The sequence below is a fragment of the Zonotrichia leucophrys genome, chromosome 4 (assembly GCF_028769735.1).
Source record: "Zonotrichia leucophrys gambelii isolate GWCS_2022_RI chromosome 4, RI_Zleu_2.0, whole genome shotgun sequence".
Classification (NCBI taxonomy): Eukaryota; Metazoa; Chordata; class Aves; order Passeriformes; family Passerellidae; genus Zonotrichia; species Zonotrichia leucophrys.
The window spans coordinates 55,211,541-55,234,895 of NC_088173.1; the positions used below are offsets into that span (position 1 = coordinate 55,211,541).

At 38.7% G+C, this 23,355-nt stretch overlaps 1 protein-coding gene across 1 annotated transcript; it reads left to right on the forward strand.

The window, feature by feature from the left end:
• The first annotated feature begins 1,624 nt into the window (after positions 1-1,624).
• On the forward strand, positions 1,625-14,787 carry OTOP1 (otopetrin 1). Its single transcript, XM_064712410.1, has 6 exons — positions 1,625-1,980; positions 7,065-7,201; positions 10,071-10,129; positions 12,061-12,191; positions 13,158-14,104; positions 14,480-14,787. Exons 1-6 carry the CDS (start codon positions 1,695-1,697, stop codon positions 14,648-14,650), a joined length of 1,731 nt encoding a protein of 576 aa, XP_064568480.1. The 5' UTR covers positions 1,625-1,694; the 3' UTR covers positions 14,651-14,787.
• The last annotated feature ends 8,568 nt before the right edge of the window (positions 14,788-23,355 follow it).

The window sequence follows — 23,355 nt, forward strand, 5'->3', positions numbered from 1 at the left end:
CACCTCTACAAAAGCTTGAGTGTATTCTCTTGGTACAGACCACCATAAGTGTCTTCTGTATCCATTTACATGATTTCATTTCAGGATGAGAATGTGTACCAGCACCAAAGAGCTTTCTATTACAGGTGACAAGGAATGCTCTTGGATAATTTGAAGTAAAATAGTCCATGCAATGAAGATTATTTATCACAGTTACCCATAGAAGCTCTGTAAAATGGAAACATCTTCCTTAGTTATTCTTTAAAGGTTACGTTATATGAGATAGAAGTAGGGTTTGGCAATCCCACAATGTCATTTCTGATAACAATGGATGTAGCTGTGAGCTAGGGGTGGCCTGAATGACTGGTTATGCTTTTGATTTAACAGGCCAGACAGAAACATAGGGCTCTTTTCCTGTTAAGTGCATTTCTCAAAAGGAAAATTTGCAGATGGCTTAAAATACCTGTTTCTTGAGAACAGGACAAAATGAAGAAAGGACAGGAACTGCTTCTTTATGTTTACCTAAATAGGTGATTGTCCAGAATGCAGTCATTCCACCTTTCTGCCTTTTTGTTTTTCTTCCCTGTTCTTTAGGAGGCTTGTGAACCCCAGACACTTATATGTAAGCTCAAAAGTGTCCTTTGTTATATGAGAAACCCCCCTCTACTTCTCTTCTGGCTTCAGAAGAGAAAAAGCTTAAAATGACTTTGCCAGAGGAAGTGGAGTAAAATAGATGCTGTATTTTCAATATATCTTTTTTTTTAAATTGTAGTTGAACTAGTATCTTAATTTCATGCAAGGTGTGGGTCACTCACTGTAAAAGCCAATGTTTTGGGTAATGAATATGCAAGCAACAGGTACAGAGCAAAGATGTAAGACACTCTTGGCCAGAACAAGAACCAGTCTATCTTGGTGTTTGGCCTCCAAGCTATGCTTAGCATCCAAATACCTAAAGTGAAGAGAATTAATTTTAAGTAGAAAAGGGTCAATATAAATATTGGGAAAATTAATATATAAGAAGGGGACTAAATTCTGCAGAAGGTTTTGCTACTTTGAGGTCAGTAGTTGCTTCTCCAGCTAGCAATTCCTATAGTCCTGTGTTGTCAGAATGGGACTTTCTAAAAAAAACAAGGTAAATTACCACTTTTGAAAGGTCTAGAGAATTCCTGAAAAACGAGGTTCTGTCCTACCAGTGAAGGTGCCGATTGCTCAGAAGAAGACGGCCTGTGGAGGCCAGAGTGTGAAGAACGTGTGTCATCCCTCTGCCTGCCCTGCGGAGGAGCTCCATCAGCAGCTGCTGGCTGTCGGGCTGCCGGGCAGGCTCCGGCTTCACCAGCTCCCAGGTTCTGGCCGTTCCTCGGCTTTCCAGCCGCCGGGCCGGGGGTTTTGTCAACACACGGTGCCTTTTGCATTTTCCTGCCCAGGGAATGTGTTACACCGCACGGGTCTCCAAACACGGACCATGTCACCAAAGGCAGCCGGGCAGAGCTGGCTCCGAGCTAACCTTCGTCCGAGTGACTTCTCCTCCCCCTGGTCCGGAGCCCAGCTGTTGTCAGTGTCGGGGAAGAATGTCCCGCAGAAACCACAGCAGCCTCCCCCGGGCCGGCGGTCCCGCTCCGCCCCCGCCGCGATGGGGGACGGGCCAGCAGCGCCCTCGGGGCTCCCCGGGAAAAGCGGAGCCGCCTGCTTGGAGCACCTGGCCGGCGGCGTGGGACATGGAGCAGGCCGCCGGGTGCCCCGCGGTGGGCGGCAGCTACCCGCAGAAAAACGCCGAGATCCTCAGCAGCCAGTACGGCATCAACCTCTTCCTGGCCGGGCTGCTGCTCACCTTCGCCTGGGCTGTGCACGCCGTGGGCATCAGCAAGAGCCACCTGCTCTCCTACCTCATCACGCTGATGCTCATCCAGCTGCTGTGGATGCTGTGGTACCTCTGCAGGAGCTGCACGCAGAGAAGGCTCATCCGGGACAAGGACACACACGCCGGAGCCCGCTGGCTGAAGTGTAAGTACGGGCGGATGGCACGGAGTGGTACCGCACAAGGGACATCTGTGCCATCACCTGTGTCTGCTGCCTCTTTGTTGCCTCTCCATTCCTACCGGGAGGCATCCTGGTATTTGCAAACTGAATGAACATGCAGTGCAGTCTAAAGTAAATATATGCATAAGCTGAACATACTAGAAGATTGTATTGGGAAGCTGTTTGTTAAACATCCTTACTTTCCAACTACCCTTTGTAGTGCTGAAAGCTCCTACACCTTTCTTACTTACCAGGCTGGTTTGGTGAACTTGAAAAATAAAATATGGCTAGTGGAAGAGGCAGTTTTGTTGCTGTCTTGCAGCTGTTTTAGAGGAATTATCACCTTTTCCAGATGGTATAAGGCAATTTACTTTATGGTAGTACCAGTCAGAAAGGTTTTGAAGCTCTGTCTATACCAACATGTATCAGAGATTCCTGTTTATATGTGTACAGTGATGCTTTTGAAACATCTAGAGTTAGACAGAAGAAGACAAAATCCCTGACCAGATCAGTTTGTAATCAGCACATAAAGCAGTTAAACAAGGAATCTAAACTAAGCATTTGCTTGCAGAAAAAGTATACAAGTTTGCAAGGGTAATGGTGGGGTGTGCTGGCCCTTATCTGCAGTCAGCTGTGCACCAGAGTGAGGATACAAAGGTAATTGAGAGAAGGTGTTTGGGCAGCACATCACAGAATTGTGGTGACAGGAATCTGTGTTTTCAGGTACCAAGGAAAAGGAGCAGCCTACATCAGTGCTTGTGCAATAATAGGCAATCCCAGTTTTACCAGCCTCTTCCAGTCTCAGCACTGTGAATGATAGATTGGAAACTATTTAAGTGGAATGTTATGACAGATTTCCCCTAAAATGTTTTCTGCTTACTAGCAATGAGACAACAGCTAATTTTCACAGCAGCTAATTAAACATCTAAATGAAAATTCCAAGAACACCTGACAGTGTCAGGAATTTACCTGATTGTTTTGAAAAGTAAGGTTGTGCTGTGGAAATGTAGTTCTCAATCTCAGTGCTTGTGTGTCATTTACTTTCTTCACAACAGTTAACATTTGTGTTTGAATCGCTGACAGAAAACCTGTTTTTTTTAATGTCTTATGTATAGCCATGGTCTGTCCTTCCTGAAATGTATGGAGTTCACATGCCAGCTGTTACATTGTTCCTCTTGATTATTTATTATTTTTCAAGGAAATGTTAATCTCTCAAGCATTTTTCATTTATTAGCTTATGTGGCTTACAATCTCCTGAAATTCATGCAAGGCTTAATATGATCCTACCTTGGGCCAAGCTGAGCTTTTGTTACTCAGAGGGTAGCTTTCCCCTCCTAAAAATGGAATAAATGCTGCCTAGCATGGGTAAGTACAGCAGGATCCCCCACCCTCTTTTTTTTGGCGCCGCATTCACAGCATTTCATTTGTCCTACAGAATATAAGGAGTCACAGAAACTTAGAAATAAGATCCTAGATTGAACTACTGGGTTACCATATCCATTTCTTTTACCAGCACAGGATGGCTCTTTGTACTGGCTTCTCAAGTGCTGTGGGTTCCATGGCTTCTCTTAGGCTGCAATTCAACAAATTTGCCCTTAGGGAATGACCTACACTTTCCTATTCTTGGGAGTTTCTTGTAGCTACAACAAGGCTGTACAACTCCTTTATCCTCTATTGGTAAAAGAAAACTGATTTGAGCTAAGGAAAAACTCAGGTGGCAATTCCTCTGCCAAGATCCCCTATGCCCTCCTCTTTATCATGCTTTTGTCATAGAAGTCTTTTACCTGAAAGATCAAAAGTCCAAAAAGGAAAGGGGAGGAAGGAGTGGGACAGACATATTTTGTTTGGGTTTTTCCACTGAAAGCTTTCTGCAGTTTTTTTACTAGCTCTATCAGCTACTTTTGAAGAACATCTCTTTGCTGTATTTGTGAGAGCAAATGTCCTTGTATGAAACAGTATAAAATGAGTGTATTTTCATGAATCCTTTCAAACTGTGAATATCACTTTAGTAAAAGTGGTGGCAGTTGCCTGCTTAGACCATTTTGCTCTGACAAATGTTGAAATGGAATGATTTAACAAAAACCTCCTATAACTGACTCCTTGTACGTGTTTAGCAACACTAGAAGGACAGATGATCAGTTTGCAAGAGCTGCTCACAGGAAGGTTTCCTCGAGCCTTTCTGCACAAAGGTGCCAATTGTGTAAACTCTTGAGCTTGGTTCTCCTCCCACCTGCGTGGTTGACCAAGAAGCACTCTTGGAGTCTGAATGTGGAAAAGTTTGTGGCAGAGCTGTGTCTTTAATAAAACACAGTTATCCTGACCCAAATTACCACAGGGAACCTTAGGAAGTCTTTCCTTGATTATTCCAAATGTTATTCCCCTAAGTATTCTCTCCTGCTAGAAAAAGCTCTCTGACCATTTTTTTGGGAAAGTGCAGTGAAGTGAGCCAGAGAAGTCAAAATGAAAATCAGTTGGCTTTATTTTAAAGTCAACAAATGGCTTTATTTTATCACGCTCTTTAGCAGCACAGTTTCTGTTTAAAGTATTGACAACTGGTCCACTTAAAAGCTCTTGACAGACTTCGACTTGTATCTTTTTACTGCCTGCATTGAATTGCCAATTATTTGAACAATATTTTAAAGTGGGACTGGTGTTTTTGCAACTGTATCATTATGTTTTTCTGATCTTCTTGATGGTAACTAGCAAGAAATGAGCCACCACTTAGCAATATTGAAAATCCTATTAGTGATCCCTTAAAACACAAAGGTTTCAAAGAATGATTGGAAGGAAAAAATAATGAACCAGTGCTCAACAGCAATAATTTCACATTTCTTACAATTTTAAATGAAAATTACTAAGTGGTGGTATTATCTTCCTTGAAATTACTAGTGTCCTTTTAGTATTAGTACGTACTACTGAAGTTTCTATCACAAAAAGTTGTCAGAAAACCTATTAACATACCATATGCATGGCCATTATTGTTGTGCTTTAATTTTTGACTAAGAAAATTAGTACAATAATTCTCTCTTGAAGCCTATAAATAAGCATGTTGGACACTTTGTATACACTTGTAGTGTGGCCACCTGGGTGATTGCAGAAATCTCTAAATACCATTTGAATAAATGAAAAAATCTAAAATTAAGAGTCATATAAAGTCTTCTAATCCTTGGAGGTCAGTAGTCTATAAACTTTATACTTCAGAAGATAGCTTTTGCCTTCTTACTGAAACAATCATAACACATGTGAAATGGACTCATTTCAGACAAATAGGATGTTTCCTGCCTACTTTGTAAATAAATCATAAATCACAAAATCAATCTTAAGATAATTCAGGTGGGAAGAGACTTCTGAAGTTCATCAAGTCTATCTTGCTCAGAGCGTGCCTACTTAGGCAGAGTGATTTATAATCAGTTATATTTATAATTATATCATCAGAACTAGAAATTCTAATTTATTTCATAATTAACATTCTTTAGATAAAGCAAGAAACATACCATTTGATCTCAAGAGTGGCCTATAAATTTGTATTTTATGATACCATTTAGTTTCATACACAATAAAAATGGCACCTCTATTTAAAAACATGGGCTCCAGTCCTGTTACATGTGTCAGAATACAAATTAGCTGACCTAAGAAGCATACATTTAAAAAAATTCTATGGGATCATACACATGTATGAAGTCCAGACCTGAGGTTTTAGATTTTGCAATATATAGGCAGAAGTTTTGAGCTCTGGGTAGAAATTACACTCAACCAGTAATTTTACAGTGTTTTTATTATAGAGACATTATAAAGCAGAAGCATAAAATCCTGTTGGAATTCATGCCCTTGTGATTGAAAAGGTTTCTGAAGTCTGTTTTTGTTTCATTTTAAATAGTCAATGAAAAAACAAAATTACAGTGTGTTTATATAATTTCTACTTAATTTTTATCAATGCAACTTCGAGAATAAAGGTATTAATTAAATAAATTTTTAATTTAGTGTTACTTTTTTAATACCACATGTCAAGTGGAACACATGGTACTTACATGCAAGTTATAGGTTGAACTAGAACTTATAGGGCGTGGCTCCATATAAAAGATAAATACTAATCCAAGTCAATACTGGTGATGTTATTTACTCTGTGAGGAATTGCAAAGAAAGATTAAGTTAGTGATGCTGGTTTATATCATGAGGTCTGGTTAAGGTCCATGCATAAATTTTTATCTAGTCTTCATTCAAATAAGTCCAAATTAAATCCAGTGAAAACTTGCTTGAAAAAAGCTTTAATAAAGGAAAAAAACCCCCATCCATGCCCCCAAAAAATCCCTCAAAACAAACCAAAACCAAGGTTTGGTTCAGTAATCTTGTAGCCAATTATACTTTGTCGTACAGGTACAAACCCAGTAATAACAGCAACAAAAAAATGAACAGAGGGAAATGTATTTCAGAGTTCTTTAAGGTATAGAGTAATATGTTAGGATATTTTCGTGTGTGTGTGAAATACAGATGCTGAAATTAAATCTTTGGTTCTTTATCAGGAGAACAAACCATACAGCTCGTTGTGGTTGTGGTCTCTGAGTTGCAGTGTGACCCCCCAGCCATGGGGAGGGCACACCAAGTGATTGTGTTACTGCCCACTGTGCAGGGGTTGGGCTGGGGGCTGTGAGGTGATTGTTCAGCTCCCAGGAGTGCCCGGTTTGCTGTGGGGCTGCTGAGGGCAGGAATTCCTGCTCTCCATGGCTGTTTCAGTGCCACTGTCACCTGGGAGCCTGTCCTGCCCAGAGCTGGGCACTCTGTTGGGGCTGGATGTCCTGGGCAGGGCAGGGCTGGCAACTCCTCCCTGACCATGCAGGGGCTGCCCGTGGTGACCCTGCTTCATGTACTGGGCAGAGGCTCTCACAAATTAGAGGCACTTATTTCATAGAGTCAGTTATCTTCTTGAGCATTGTTCCGCTCTTATTTCCCTAAACAAGAACACAGATATTGGTCAGCTTTCATTCCCCTAAATAGGTTTTTGTATATTTTATAAATAGTCTCTAGACACTATAACTATACATTAAATTTTCTAATATCTTTTTCATTCGTAGGTGGGATTACATTATTTGCAGTGATTACTTTAATTCTGGATTCCTTTAAAATTGGATATTATATTGATTTTTCAAACTGTTTATCACCAACTGAAGGCATTTTTCCTGTTACACATGCTGTCCACACCATCTTACAGGTAAAAGTCACTGATTGCACTTTTATATTAATCTTTGTTTCTTTTCAAAAATATATTTTATCTTGTCATCAGTGGACTTAACACTAATTTGATTTCTAAGCATATCACAGAGTACTTTTGAGTACTAAAGTCTTGTGTGTGTATAGTAAATTCAAAGTTTGCAACCTGAAGTTGCTTAGCCATAAAATTCATGGGTTTCAAACATGGGTGTGAAAAAAAATAATAAAAAAATATTCTCCTGCAGTTGAAGTTATGTGTCCTTTTTGTTTGGTTGAAGTTACATACAGAATTTTCATGCTGAAATGAGTATTTTGGCTAAAGACAATTCCCTTGCTTATGTATGTAGGACTTGCCACACAAGTTCAATTCCATCTGTCTAACCTGATGCTCCTCTGTGGTTAGAGGTGTAGGCTGGATAAGTTAAAGGGGACAAAACCCTTCCTAGCTGGTTCTAAAATACTTGCACAGCTTTCCTGTAAAAATGAACTTGGATTTTTCTTCTAGAAGCACTTGCTTGTTCTTATCAGTGGCTGCCCAGTAGCAAACATAGTCAGGGACTCCTGTGAAATATTCCACCTGTTTGTTATAAGGCTTTGGGTCTAGAGTGTGTGGTGGCACTCCATAGCTGTTTGGTTCTCACATTAGCTCCTCTGAACCCCTGCCAGCAGGTTTGTAGAGAAGAAGGAAGAAAAATCCACTCAGATGAAATATTCAATCATAGCCAGGCACTTTTATGAATTTTCCAAGGGATTTATGTCATTCAGAAAGAAAAGAAATGTTTTCCTAGCAGTTGTGATTGAACAACCTACATTTTTCTGCTTTCTTCGACAGTAAAAAAAAAAAAGCAAAACAAAAAACAAACAAACAAACAACCAAACCCTGAAATTTAAACAGTTACTCTCAGCCCATCTATGTTTTTCTCTGAACTTCTGAGTTGGTTGAAGTAATCTTAGTTTTACATTCTTGTAAAATCCACTCTCCATGTCCTGCAACTTCATTCCTTCATCTCTGAAAAACAAATCAATGAAATTAAGCTCTTCTGTATGCTGATCTGAACACAGCATTCTTCACTGCAGCCAGTGACCCAGAGCTGACAAGGTTTCCAGCCACCATGAACTGGAGTGTGGAAGAACGATGAATAAAAATGCTGAACAAAGTCAATAAGAATTCTAATTTAAATTTTACATCACCCAGTGTCATTGAATTTATCATCTACAGAGTTTAAAATAATGAACACTTGAATGTTAGCCTGAGAAATCAAAGAAAAAGTTAAATTTAAAAAGTAATGAACCACATACCTCTTACCTAAGACAAATCTTCTTGTGTCTTTGAAACAGTGAATGAAATCACTGCAGAAAACATCCCTAATATGTGTCATCTAAAAACCAAAGAATTTGTTTTCTAGTGGATATGTATCAGATTCTGTTGTCATTTACTCAAAGTGAGGCCTCCTGATACATGTCATGAAATGAATATATACATTCTGCACTCATGTATGAGCTAACATGTACCTGCCCTCCCAGGGCAGGCTGTGCATTATGTTTTTCTGCAGGCAGAAGTATTCTGAGTATTCTGTGAGCCAAACTGGATTTTATGTTATTTCTATACTGAGTTTTCCTATTTCTTCCCACTATCCTGTGTCTGAACAGATCATCAAAACTTATGTTTTTATAAGTTTTAAAGAATGGTTTCAAGTCTGCTGTCAGATTTTACTGCATTTATCCCAGGATGGTAAATTGAATATGGCATTAGAGACTAAGGTAATTTCGATTTTATTTCAGTTGAAGCCCACATGAAATATTTTTATCTTTACATCTGGGATTTTATGGTGGCCACTCCTCTCATTGATAAATGCTTCATTAGAGGAATTGTTACTGCTGGGTAGCAGAGTTGAGCCATAAAAAGCTGCATTTGTCTAGCTTTGCTTGCCTCAGAAATAGTGACTGTGAAGGCATCCTGCAGTAATGGATGTTGTGGGAAAATGGACTTCCAGTTTACTCTGGTTGCTGAAGAAGAACCCAAAGTTTTTATCACTTTTCAGACCATTTCTTTAGTACCAAACCAGGCAGGTTTCTAAGAGAAATCTTGGGACTCTTTCTCTCCTGATAGTTTACCTAGTGATGAGTTCAGTATCCTAGGAACTATTGAGCTGTTAATGTCACCCTAATATCCCTGAGGGACATTGGTATAGTTCTTCTTGAACCTATCCACACTTGGTTTTGTTTCAGTGGCAGTCTTTTTCTGAGGTCTCCATTATGCTGTCACAGAGAGTTCTAATTTTATTCCTCTTTGCCTTGACTTGCTAACTTATTATTGTTATCTCTCTCTTTTGTTTCTTGTTGAAGTTTTCTGCACTATCCTTGAGTGCAGCTGCTGTGTTTTTAATGGGGTTGTCTCTCATGCAGTTAGTACAAACTTTTCTCATGCTTCCTGGGAATTTGTTGTTTTATTAGTCAAGTCTGGCATCCTTTCATCAATCTCTTTCCCTCCATAGAATTTAATATATTTCATAAATTATTCAAACTTTGCATCACCATGCCCTGCAGCAATCATACCTCTATCCACAACCTTTATTTTGTTTGTCATTGAAATAAAATCTCTTCAGATACAGAAGGAAAATGTGTTTTAGTGAGTGATACTTAGACTTTCTGCTGTTAAGCCATTGATTTTTCATGTAAGAAATATCAGGATTTGTGTAAATATCACATTAAATCATGAGCTCTTTCACATGTGTGAAGATGGAGCTGCCTCAATTTGAATCATCAGAAGTTTTAACCATTTGAATGTCTATCTACAGATGCATATTCCTTTCTGAGTGTTACACATGTGCATTAGTGTAACAATATTTCTTTGTATTTCTTCTATTTAGGTGTATTTTCTGTGGTGTCATGCAAAGGATGTTATCCAGTCTTTCAAAACACTTGAAAGGTAAAGAGGATCTGATCCTCATCTGCATGTTAATAGGTTTAGGTCTATACAGTGCTTTAACACCAAAGTTTTATTGTATGAGAGACAGTGAAAATATAGAGGATGATTCTCTTCTGGATTGCATTAAGTAGAAAGAAACAGAACAGTTGAAATAACTCCATTTACCCTTATTTAACCTGCCCTGATATTTTGTAACACAAAATAGTGTCAGAATACAAGTATTTTTCTCATGAGAGAGGAAAATGGTATCTTATCTTATTGTGGTATCAATATTTGATATCACAGAGAGGAAGGATCATATATGTGTTTCAAGACTATGCACTATGTTTTATTTATTTACCTACTGAAAGGGAACTTGTATCAGCAACCTGCAGTCAATGTACTGTAACTGAGGTATTTGATATTGATTTTATGGAAGGCACCTTTTTAAAACTAGGTCTTAAAGTCATAAATAGTTTGGTTTGGAAGAAACCTTTAAAAGCCATTTAGTCCAATCCCTCTGCAATAAGCAGGGACACCTTTAATTAGATCAGGTTGCTCAGAGGTCCATCCAACCTGACCTTGAATGTTTCCAGCCCATATTGGTGCTGGGGCTTGCCCTGACCCAGGTGCAGGACCTTGCACTTGGCATTTTTGAGCCTCATAAGGTTCTCATAGGGCCACTTCTTGAGCTCATCCAGGTCCTTCTGGCATCCCATCCCTCAGGCATGTCAACCACACCTCCCAGCTGTGCTGGATGTAGCTGTGCACATGCACTTGGAAACACAGCCTCCCTGGTGGTATCCTGGTACCAAATCAGATCCAATGTGTTTTCTACTTTTGTGAGAAGGTGGATTAATGTATATTAATCTGTCTGTACATAGGACATAGATAAGCAAACATGGTAATTTTTAAAGTACTTATTTGAAGTTATCAATGATCTGACCAGTTTCTATAGGAGGTAAAATAAATTTGCTCAGGAACATCATCTGTGGTGAAGGTTCCCCATTAGTTCTGCTCTCCTGGGTAAGTGTTGAAACCCCATGCTCAGGAAGAGAGTGATTACAAAAGGCTGTGCAATGTCAGCTGGTGCTATCAGCTCTGTTTATAAGTAGATTTTAAAAAATTCTAACTGCAAATTTATCACTGAGAACAGTGTTGTAATTAAGAACTGTTTCTTGGTGAAGAAACATAAACAGCCTCAGGTGCAGGAGATCACCTGGCATTGGTAGGTGAAAGGATTTGTCTAGGAAAGAGATAGATACATGATCTCCTATTAAAAAGGGAACTGCTTGGCAACAGAGGACAATGTTTTTTCTGGATTTTATTAGGAAGTTCAGAACCATTAATACACTTCTTTCTCCAATGCCATTCTGTTTCACCAAGTTGAAGTGACTTGTCAGAGGCCAGGAGCCTCAAAAATTCATGGAGACCTACCCACATTTGTACTTTGAATGGAATAAAGCCCTCTGATAGCTTCAGCTCTCTCCAGAAGATAAAAATGCATGGGCAAGAAGTTGAAGATGATGGTGGTATCTGTGAAGAAAGATCAGACAGAGAATATGAAGAAGCACTGCAGAAGGCTGTGAAATATGGTTTGCAAACAAATAATCCTGTTCAGATTGTTCAACCACTAACATTAAGCTTGTCCAGCCCAAAGAATAAAACCCATCACATAAGAGAGCATAAGAAACAATAAAAGCATTCTATTAATAGTTTAATGCATTAGGCCATTTAATAGATTGCATTTCTGTAAGGTTTTGGAAGACTGATTTAAGTGACTGCAGAACATCTTTAGAGATTGGTGATGATTTTTCAACTCTCCCCTTGCACTGACAAATAAATAGTGCCATATAGCTTGTACACAGAAAGTTAATCCATTTAATTTCATTTCACGTATTTAATGAGATACAGTCTGTGAGGATTCCTGCAATAATCACTTTGTTTTGTAGGTTTGGTGTCATCCATTCTGTTTTCACAAATCTGCTCCTGTGGACAAATGGCGTATTAACAGAGTCAAAACATCAATTGAATGAACATAAGGAAAGACTAATCACACTTGGTTTTGGGAACATAACTATAGGTAAGCAAAAGGCTTGGTGCATTGTGAAATTCCTGCTCTAGCACACTCATACAAAACAATGTCACTGTAGGATTTAGCTAAGTCATTCATGATTATGTCAGCATAGTCATTCTGGGGCACATGGTAATTAGCTGATACTGAAATGTTATATGATCATTATCATGTATGTGAACAAGGCAGTAATTTTCTTCCAAGTTCCAAACAGATTTTTTGAGAACATTTCTTTTCAGGAATAGCATCACTGAGGAACACCACTAAGGAACCACTTTATTACTAAATCACAGTAATGCATTAACATAGCAGTGTTAAAAAAAAGTTTACTACTTACGAAGTTATTTGTAAAAAACCAAATATGGATAATCTTGCAAATCTCTCCCAGGAGAGTGATTGCATGTAGCCTGTGGTCCTACAGGATTCTGTGGGATGGCTCAAAAGAATATAAGCTATCCATTAGTGCTGTTTTACAAGACAAAGACTTTGCTCTGGGTGTTTTTTTTACTAATGAATAATTTTCTCCATTGGCAAGATTGTGCAAGTTGTAGTCAGCAAATATTTAGGGTAAGGAGGATATAAAGAAAAAAGTTCTTCACTGTGAGGGTGGTAAGACACTGGGACAAGTTACTCTGAGAAGCTGTGGATGCTCCATCCCTGGAAATGTTCAAGGAAATGTTCATGGGGCTTTGAGCAACCTGGTCTGGTGGAAGGCTCCCTGCCCACAGCAGGAGGGGGAGTTTGAAATAGATGATCTTTAAGGTCCCTTCCAACCCAGGCCATTCTATGACAACTGCTGGGGATGCCTTCTGCTTTCAAACCCCAGTGAAGCACGGGGAAGCCTTTTCTTAGGTGGGTAACTGGGTGTTGTTTGACTGAAGTCTTACCTTTTCTGTTTCAATATTTATGTTTTATTTATTCACTTAAACAAGGAACCTTGATAATGCACTTAACTGATCTCTCCTTCTCCTTTAGTTCTAGATGATCATGCACCTCAATGCAACTGCACAACAACAACTCTCTGCTCAATATTTTCTCAGGGAATATATTACCTATATCCCTTTAATATAGAGTACCACATCCTGGCATCCACGATGCTCTATGTCCTGTGGAAGAACATTGGGCGGAAAGTTGAGCACCACCAGCAAACCAAGACTCCATTCAAATTCCATGGCATAACTGTTGGAATGATTTTTGGACTAATCGTGTTAACTAGCACAATAGGCATAGTTGTTGTGTATTTAATTCAGATTGGAGGCTCAAAAATCAAGAGTGAGTTAGCACTCACAATGTTTTACTTGCACGCTATCTTCGTGTTGGCTCTCATGTGCACGGCTGGAATTGTCGCCCTTCTCATCTACAGACTGGAGGATAGATCACTGGATAATTCCAAGAACCCTGCTCGAAAACTGGATGCAGAGCTGCTGGTGGGCACAGCTGCAGGGTCCTGGCTGCTCTCCTGGGGCTCAATCCTTGCCATTATCTGTGCCCAAGGTCATCCCAAATACACATGGTATAACCTGCCCTACTCTGTTCTGGTGATTATCGAGAAATACATTCAGAACCTCTTTATCATTGAATCCATCCACCGTGAGCAGGAGAAGGTGAATGAGGACATTAAAACTCTTCGAATAGTGACCATATCTCGGGGGAGCACCTTGTCCCTCAGCCCCTTGTACAAAGAGATTTACAACGGCAGAGCTGCTCGTGACAGCAGTGACATACCCTGTCTGTTTAAAGGCAGCATCTGTGGGAGAGAAAACGATGCTGCTGGTGTTGCTAGAGAAGAAACAAGTCAGGACAATAGTTTGGTCATGCACTCAGCCTCAGATTTCTCATTTTACAGCAGAAACTCAGTTGCTAACAACAAGAGGAGAATTTTGAAGAACATCGCTGCATTTTTATTCCTCTGCAACCTTTCGGTAAGACATTTTGAATGTAGTTCACAAGTTAATACCCAAAAGCTTCCCATCCTTTCAAGTCTGATAAGTACATTAAAATTGCATCGTTCTATAGTTTTTAGGCAGAATATTTTACTTCTGGAAGAAGTGAATATGCTTTTGGGGAACAAAGTTTATTTAAATGAGGAACATGGGAAGTTCCTTTAAGTAACTGTCCAAAACCTGTAGCAACAGCAGAAGCAGAAACCCTCTTCCACCAGTGTGCCCCCGTAGCAACAGGGAGGGATTTCTTAGGGACTCCTGAAACCAGTGTGCAGCACGGTGAGTCACAGTCATTAAGGGCTATTGACTTGTAGGGCTGGTGATTAATACTGGCCTCACGTTCTTTCCCTGCAGCTGTGGATACCACCGGCGTTCGGGTGCCGCCCGGAGTATGACAATGGACTGGAAGAAATAGTTTTTGGCTTTGAACCCTGGATAATTGTTGTGAACCTTGCGATGCCTTTTTCTATTTTCTATCGGATGCATTCAGCTGCCTCGCTCTTTGAGGTCAATTGTAAAACATAGATCATATACGGTCCCTCAGTGAACAATTGATTGAATAATTAATTACATAAATAACAGTTGAGAGAGTGGATGAATGGATGAGTGAATGCAGCAGCTGCCCAATAAATAGAAGATTCAATAATTTTTTTTAAAGAAGGGACAATAGCTAATAGCATGTAAATTTTTTTTCTTTCCACATGTTTTGTTATATATGTGGTGTTATTGTATAAATACACTTTTCAGAATCATATTAGTGTTAATATGATTAACTCTACATAGTAAAGTTAATTCAATCTCATTAATCTTTGTTTTGGTCAACTGGGATTTGTTCTCTATACAATTTGTATGGCTTTGTTTTCATTCATTGTGACTTGTGAAAGGAGTTTACAAAAAATTCTGTATGGCTTAGAACAGAAAATCCCAGAAAGATCTTCTCCTGAATCACAGAGATATTAGGAAAACTCCAAGTCTTAATTCATAGCTTTGGGGTTTTTTTTGTAGTAAAATTAAAATAATTTTCAAATATTAATGTTAATGTACTAAAATATTTGCTAGAAAATTGGGACGTGGGAATTAGTTTAAATTTCCTTATTACAGATGAAAATCAATATAGAATTATTATTTTGTGGATAGATATAGATAGTAAGAAATCCAGGTGAGTAATATGTATGATTAGATATAATGCTGTATATAATTTTTTTCTGATAAAATATATTTCTATTCATTTTCTTGTATTTACTCTATGCCATAACTGAGAAATAAAATTATTCCTTTTACTAAATTCTTTATTCAAGTATCCTTGAAATGTTTTGAAAGCAAAAAATCTAGTCCTATAGCTCATATTAAGTATATGTGTTCCAGTGCCAGAATGGTATGTATTCCCTGCACAATTTTTTAATGAGCTGCTAATTTCATTGTAGATCAGTCTCCTGGTTGGAAAATAATCATAGGTTTTCATACAGAGATGCTGTAAAGCAAAGCTGAAGCCTTTAGAAACCTGGAGGGCCTTTGGCCAAGAGTTTTATAAGTGTGGTTTAAAAGATGTTAGAACATATTCTCAAAACGCTTTCATATTTCGTTGCTTGAATTCTCAGAGAAAGCAGTGAAATGTTGGGTGTCTGAATATTCTTAAAGTCTTCACCTGCAAGAACAAAAGACTGGAGCAGTAACCAGGATACTGGAGCTACAGATCAATTAATTACTGGATAACCCTTGCTAAATTGTTGATCAGCTAGTCCTAAGTCTGGGGGGTCAAGGGCTGAAAAATTTCTGCTACTGGTTCCTGAAAGTTGTAAACTTATCACCACCATCATCCCGAGAGCAGGAACATTTCTATGTGGGAGAGGTTTGCTTCTGAGATAGGAAATTTCAGCAGCTGAGTCTCATGCAGCTGGAAAAAAAAATGTTGGCTTTGTACCACTAGATGGCAAGCACAGACCATTCGGTAAATTACCTGCTTGCTTTGGGTTGCTTCAGGAATTGCTTCACATCATAATTAATCTTCAGTTCTGTTTTGTGGTATGCATAGCCATAACTTGCTTAGGAATTTCTACTACCTTCTTTGCCTGTTGCAGAGCCCAGATCAGGTAAAGAAGTGTCAGTGAAGTCTCAGGTGAAGTCTGAATTAGATGAAGCATCAGGAGACTGAGCAAAGCAGTCTTCTGCAAAGCAATTTCAGTTGTTTGGTTTTAAGTGTTTTTTAGAAGAGACACTATTGTACATTGCTGTAATCTCTGTCTATCCCTAGGGCTGCTTGTCATGCTTTTTTATAACATCTTTATTGGCTTTTCTATTCATTCTTAGACAACATTTATCTTTCTTATTCAACTCAGTAGCTTGATCTCACCCAGTTCCATGTAAATACCAGCTCTCACCACTCAGCTGTCTCTCTACAATTTGAGTAAATAGGGCCTTCCAGATAATGAAATGAAGATTGTATCTTCCTTCCAAAGCAATAATTGATCTTTCATCCTGCACAAACTCTACAGCTAATTCCAGCATCATAAAAAAAAAATTAATTTCACTTGGTAGGGGCAAAAATTCCATTTCAACCTTCAAGTGCTCATAAAAATGGCTAGAGGAAGTCTGTTTCTTCTTTCTCTGCTCCTGTGGGATGGGTCCCAGTCATTCTTTAGCTAGAACTTGTGTTCTTTAACTGATTTCCAATAGTTGTGTTCAGCCAAAGCAGAGCTAGCTCAAAATCCCTAAGGCCAAGAAGTGGCCATATGCTCTATTACAAACATGTAGCACACATCTGGGAGTTTCAAAAATAAATAGCATCCTTATTTAGTTATATTTCATTTGCAATTACTTAGCCCTTTCTGCTTCTTCACATTATGATTGAAATAATTTCATTTGCCCACAATATGAAATTGCTTTTGAGCGCTGAAATTGAAGTTTATTCAGAAAAGTGAATTAAGGTAGAACTCTGGCAGTAAGCAAATGCTTTAAACATGCTAATGGGCAAATTCTATTCCAAGCTGCACTGATGAAATCCTGCTGATTGAAATGGTTCTGTTTCAGGACCAGAGACTTGATTTTGACCTGACATGCTTAAGAGGTTTTCACAACAGGACTTCTCTCAAAAAATATTGTTTCATCCAAATACAGACTGTTTTATGGAAGCAGCTCTTAGCTTAACTACTCTCGGAGCAATAGTGAGTCATGAAGTTCTGAATATTTGAGAATACGCATTTTCAAGAAATATTGATTTTTGAATCAGGAAAAATAGAAGCATGCATTTTTAAGAAGAATAGATTTTTGGACAAGGAAGAATACTTAGATTAACTTGGTTAATATAGTGTGACCTCTAGCTCTCTGCTCAATGCTAAACCTGGGCTTTCTCCAACAACTGTTTTCTAATTGTTTTTCTCTAGTATATGTTGACAATACTGATTTATGACAGGTTTGAAAAGATAATAAATAGCACAAAACTACCCTATTTCTGCCTACCTATCTGCTGGAGCATGCGACAGGAGGCATGAGAGCCTGCTTACCCAGGAGACAGGTCTAACAGCTGCTCATTGATATTCTCCTGAGGTGCTCCAATTTAATATTACTTTTAAAGAGACCTTTCTAAAAGGGAATTCCTTTAGTGAAATGCATTTGATATGCTAAAGATTCAAAATTTTTACTGCATAATCTTAACCAGAAAATTATTTTCTGATTTTCATCTTTTTGTTAGGCTCTTCCACTCCTTCCTTTTCTTCATTGAATAATTTTATCTATTCAATAATTCATGCTTTGATCCCACTTAGACTCATATGTGTACAGAATTAAAGGCTGCTAAGGTGCAAAAAGAGCAGTACAATCCTCAATTTACCTGAAGAGTCAAACTTGCATGACCACAGATTTCCAAGTGTTTTTTTGTGTCAATGACACTGAGATAGAAGAAAATGGAAGAGTCATGGTTGAGGCCTTCTAAAAGAAGTTAATTCCTTTTACTATTTATCAATACTTTGAATTTCTTCTTTTAATCATGCAAAAATGAATGTCCATTTTGATAATTTTGGAAATATTTGTGTGTTGTACTGTCCGCTTCTCTTTCATAGACTTTGAGTGGACTATATAAGAGCAGAGAAATAGATGGCTCTGGAGAACAGCAGAGAGGGAAATTACCCAAGTAATGTAAGTGCATTTTTCTTATCACTAGCTTAAATAATTCATTCACCTTCACCAGAAATCCATGAGATAAAAAAGATTCCCAAACTTCAGATTTTAATAATGTGATAATTTTTATTTTCCCCACCTTGGCCTAATTAGACATGATGTGTGTACAGATGGCTCATTGGATCACTTATTCCCTGGGAACTCTTGTCCCCAAGCATTTGGCCTCATTCTATGCATGCATGAATAAAATGAGATCTGGATTTAAACAGAATTGAAGCAGATGCAATTGTTAAGGAGAACTTCAAATAAGAGGTTTGGCTCTATTAGTTTCTAAAGGATCAATTTTATGTTGAAGTCGATGATACTTTAATGTCAGTAGTCAATGGTTAGATTTTTTTTTTTAGTTTGTTGTTTTTTTGGTTTTGTTTCTTTAATTAGGAGGTGTGTCATGTCCCATAATGTTAATTTGGCTGACATTTAAAGCAAAACTTATAGTTCTATATGGCATGCCTCCTGTGTTCCACTATTACTGTTCTTCACCTAAAAGAGAACTGAATTTCATCTTTAAAATAGGATCTTTGCTAAAATCTTTACCAACCTATTTTTTATTTTCTTGACAGAAGTAAATGGATCACAATTTATGCCTAAGTACAAATAAAGATGGATGCAGTAGGTAGAAATTTTTGAAAGAACAGGGGTTGCAGGAAAACCAGCTGCTATCTCTCTACTTCATTTGTAACAAAGCAGCGGGTGTTTTATGTTTAGTTTCCAATAAATCTTTGCTTGAATGTCACTGGAATTAAAAGCCATATTGTGAAAACCACGCATAGAATCATTAATTCTGGTGAACTACATCAGCATTTTAATTTGAGTGAGGAACAGCTCCACATGTGCTGATTTTGGCTGGGATAGAGTTAATTTTCTCAGAGCAGCAAGTGTGGGGCTGTGCTTGGGATTCATGCTGGAAACAGAGCTCAGGGATATTTCAGCTATTGCTGAGCAGCCCTTCCACAGAGCCAAGGCCTTTCCTGTCCAGCATCCCACCCCAGCAGAGAGGAGGCTGGGGGTGCACAAGGGGCTGGGAGGGGACACAGCCAGGACAGCTGACCCAGGGATATCCCACACCAAATCCCACACCCTATGGCTTCGTGCTGAGCATAAATCTGATGGAAGAAGAAGGAAGCAGTGAGGGAGGGGGCACACATATTGACTGATGGCATTTGTCTTCCCAAGTCTCTGTTATGTGATGGATCCCCGCTTTCCTGGGAATGGCTGAACACCTGCCTGCCCACGGGAAGTGGGGAATTAATTACTGGTTTCACTTTGCTTGCTCACATGCCTTTTGCATTATTACCTGTTAAATTGTCTTTTTCTCAACCCACAGATTTTCCTACCTTTACTGTTCTGATTCTCTCCTGCATCCCACTCTGAGGGAGGGAGTGAGTGGCTGGCCAGGATTTTAAATGATACCATAACTTCTTTATTCTAATTTATTGTGCTATCAAATATTTTCCAGGCTTATCTGAAGATTAGAATGCTTTTAAGAATGAACAGATAAAATTAATATACCTAAGGCTAAGTCCACACTTTGTGTCTGGTTCCAACGTGAGTCCATAATTTTCTGAATTTAGTTAGAATTTAGAATTTCACTTCTAGCAGGCAATGGCTTTTGTAGGAAGCTAGCAACAATGCAGTAAGCAACAGCTTTGTAACAACATCTTAATGGTGGCTGGTTCCATGAACCCCCTTCCTTGTCCCTCCTGCTGCTCCTCTCCCAGGTACAAGAAGCATGCCTGCCGTGCTCCCCAGGTAGGGATTTCCACCACTGCCTGCTTGATTCTAATAGTTTAATTACCAAGAAATAAATTTAATAGATGTATCACTAGTCAAACAGACTTTTGAAAGTGTCCTCGAGTCCTTTCCATGCATCAGAATGTCTTCACTCCAAACCTTTATTTTTTTTGTTCTCCATTTTGGAAAACCTTTCCAATCCAATAAGAGTCAAGAACCCAAAATTCACTATATCAAGAAGAGCTGGCTGTGCCTGCACTTGCAAACTTTGTTCCACTGCAGCAATACATTCACCTTGTGCTGAATTTGGGGTATTTTCCTTGATTTATTTGAGCATATGCTTTTCAACCTGTATGTTCCCCCCTTTGATTTGCAGTGCACCAGCCAGGAGAATGGGGAGGTCCTAAAGGCATTACAGGGATGGCTGACACTCTCTGCACTTGAAACTCCTTTGACCCTCATTACATGTGTTGGAGAAGAAACCAGAAGGATTCTAAATGAGCATGTTATTTCAAGTACTGCTTAAGGAAGGGGAAATGCAGAAATAAGTAAAAGTTGCAGTTTATTGCTGTTTATCTCAAAGTTGCTCATCCTTACCACTAATGTTTAAAAATTTGAAGCTGGAATTCTTTCTCCAAATAAATCCTGAACTACAAAATCTAATGCTGGTCTTCCACAACTCTAAAATGTACAGATTAAAAACCCTATCAGCTCTAACTGTTGGCACACTTGTAAAATTACCTGGCTTTGCAATTTTCTGTGTAGCATTTGCAACAGGCTCTTCTGCAAGGATACAGCTGTCCCACATTGCCAGTGAAACAGATGAGGTTTGGGTGTCCTGCTTCCCAGCCCCATTCCCTGCCCCATTCCCTGTCCCATTTCCTGTCCCATTCCATGTCCTGCTTCCCAGCCCCATTCCCTTCCATGCAGCAGCTGCCATCTGGGAGGAGGGGAGCCCAAGGATGAGTCACTGTCTGACCCTATGAGACATCATCTGTGTTCCTTGAGAGGCAGACACTCAGCTGCTGACTTCTGTTTGCTGAGCCCCATCTTTTCTATCATGTTAACAATCTTCACAATAGTGTCTGATTTCATTGCTGAAATTACTGTTTGGTTCCATGAGGGATTTGGTTTTCCTACCCATTTTGTGAAAGATAATCTCATGCTATGTTAATGGACAGGGTAAAATCCTAGGATAAACGATGCTGTTGGTAAAAGTTCCAATAAAAATTATTTAACTAAAAAAGCCTATATTTTACATGTTCAATATAAAATTCATAGATCCTCCTAATGTATGGTAGGTTAGAAGAACAGAGAAGTCAGAACACTGAAATTTGTATTCAAATTACTCCACAGGGCCTATTGTTGCACTGTTGAAGTTGGATACAGAATTACAGCAGCTTCTTGGGGAATTAAGCCCACCTGATTTTTATTTACAGTTTGATAGTACAGTTGGCAAAAGATAAAATAAAAATCTTGAAGTGTTCAGTATTAGAAAGTTAAAATCACCTTTTTCATCTTGATTATTTTCTCAGGACAGCTCTTCCCCTTGGATAGGGCCATGCACACACAGAGAATACAAATAAAATTCCCAAATTGTAAAAAACAGGGGTTTCCCTCTTTTTATTTTTCTTCTTTCAAATGTTACTGATCTTTAGCAGTTTTTAATCATGTGAGCTCTTGCTTTATTAGAAAAAATGACACTGTTTTAAATTCATGTTTATAAATTACTAAAAAGAAAAGATAATATTTTATAAGACAAAAGCCCCCAAATTAACAAAGACAATACAGTAGGAATCATATTTACAAAAATGCTGTTCCCTTTGATCTTGGCCTTGGCTTGCATGCATCTTTTATCTCTAACCATAGGTTTAAATGAAGTCAAGCTTGGTATGAATTTAAAAAAAAAAATAAAACTGTGGAAATGTCTTCTGTTTGCATCAGATTTTTCATGATTTCCCTGAGTGATCCATGGGTGATGTAGGAACCATGTCACACTCATTACAGATCCTGTTACATATTGCTTATCATGTCAACAAAAACCTAAACAGGATTTAAGGCCAGTGGGGGTAACTGTAGCCATTCAAAATTACCTTTCCCACAACATGGGCTACAGAGCACTCTTTGGTACCCCTGGAGTGAAGACAGAGCTGAGGGATGAGCTGGGGCACAGCCTCTGAGAAATGCATTCAGCCTTGGCTTTCAGATTGCAAATGAGGGCAAATCTATTACAATCCAAAACCAATTGCTTCAGCCATTAATCATCCTTACTGTTAAAAATGAATACCCCACCTCTACCCTGATTTCTCATAGATTCAGTTTTTAGCCTCTGAAATTTTTCTAATTTTGCCTAAAATATTAAAAGCCATCTGTTACAGAAAAGTTTTTCCCTTGTCAGATATCACCAGCTGGTTCTAACCCTCCTGTTGCCCTCTCCTCAACTGAGGAAGTTTCCCAGACATAATTCCTGTAATGCATTTCTGATCATTTTTCAATTGCTCATGTTTATTTTTGTTTGAAACATGAACAGCAGAACCCAACCCAGTCTGCACGGATTTTTCTGTACTCCATGAAGTGGTGATACCAGTTATCTCCCTCCTTCCTCAGTACCCTCACATGGCTGTATATACACCTGCACCTGTGCAATAAAAAAAAGCATCAGTGTCCGTGAATAAAAGCAACTGACCTTAAGCCTGGGTTCAGCCATGCTCCTAAATACAGCTCCACTTGAGCATCCTTCTATGTTTAAGCCTCTACCACTCCCTCTTCTTCTCTGGTTTAGAGAGAAGTAATGGGAGGTTTTTGATGGGATGCTTTTATAGCCTAAACCTCAGCGGTACACCTGTGTCTCTGTGTTTTAATTTCCTTTCAGCATTAATTATTTTCCTATCTCTTTACACCAAGTGTCTCTCAAATGAGAGAATGTGTGAATTTATGCATGTTGATGATTTTTAAATAAATATTATTAGGCAGAACAATGGGTATTTGTATTTTGAAGTGGAGATAGAAAATGTGGCAATGAAGAGAAAGAGCTAGTAAAACATACATTTCTAAAATCAGGAACTGAAAAATTTGTTTTTTGCTCAGAATCATTGCAATAGCAGTTAAATTCCATTACTTCCAATCTGCCAGCTGTGAGAGAGAACTGCAATTTTAACAGGTGAATAAAAAAAAAAGAAAAATGAGGCAAAGCTCTGAAGGAAAAGCACAAAAGACATTAAAAAGATGATTTCAGGATGAAGAAAAACCCCACCCCAGATCTCTCAGCAAGTGACAGCTGTGGGTTTAATGGACTATTCTTAAAATGAGATTTATATGCAAACTGC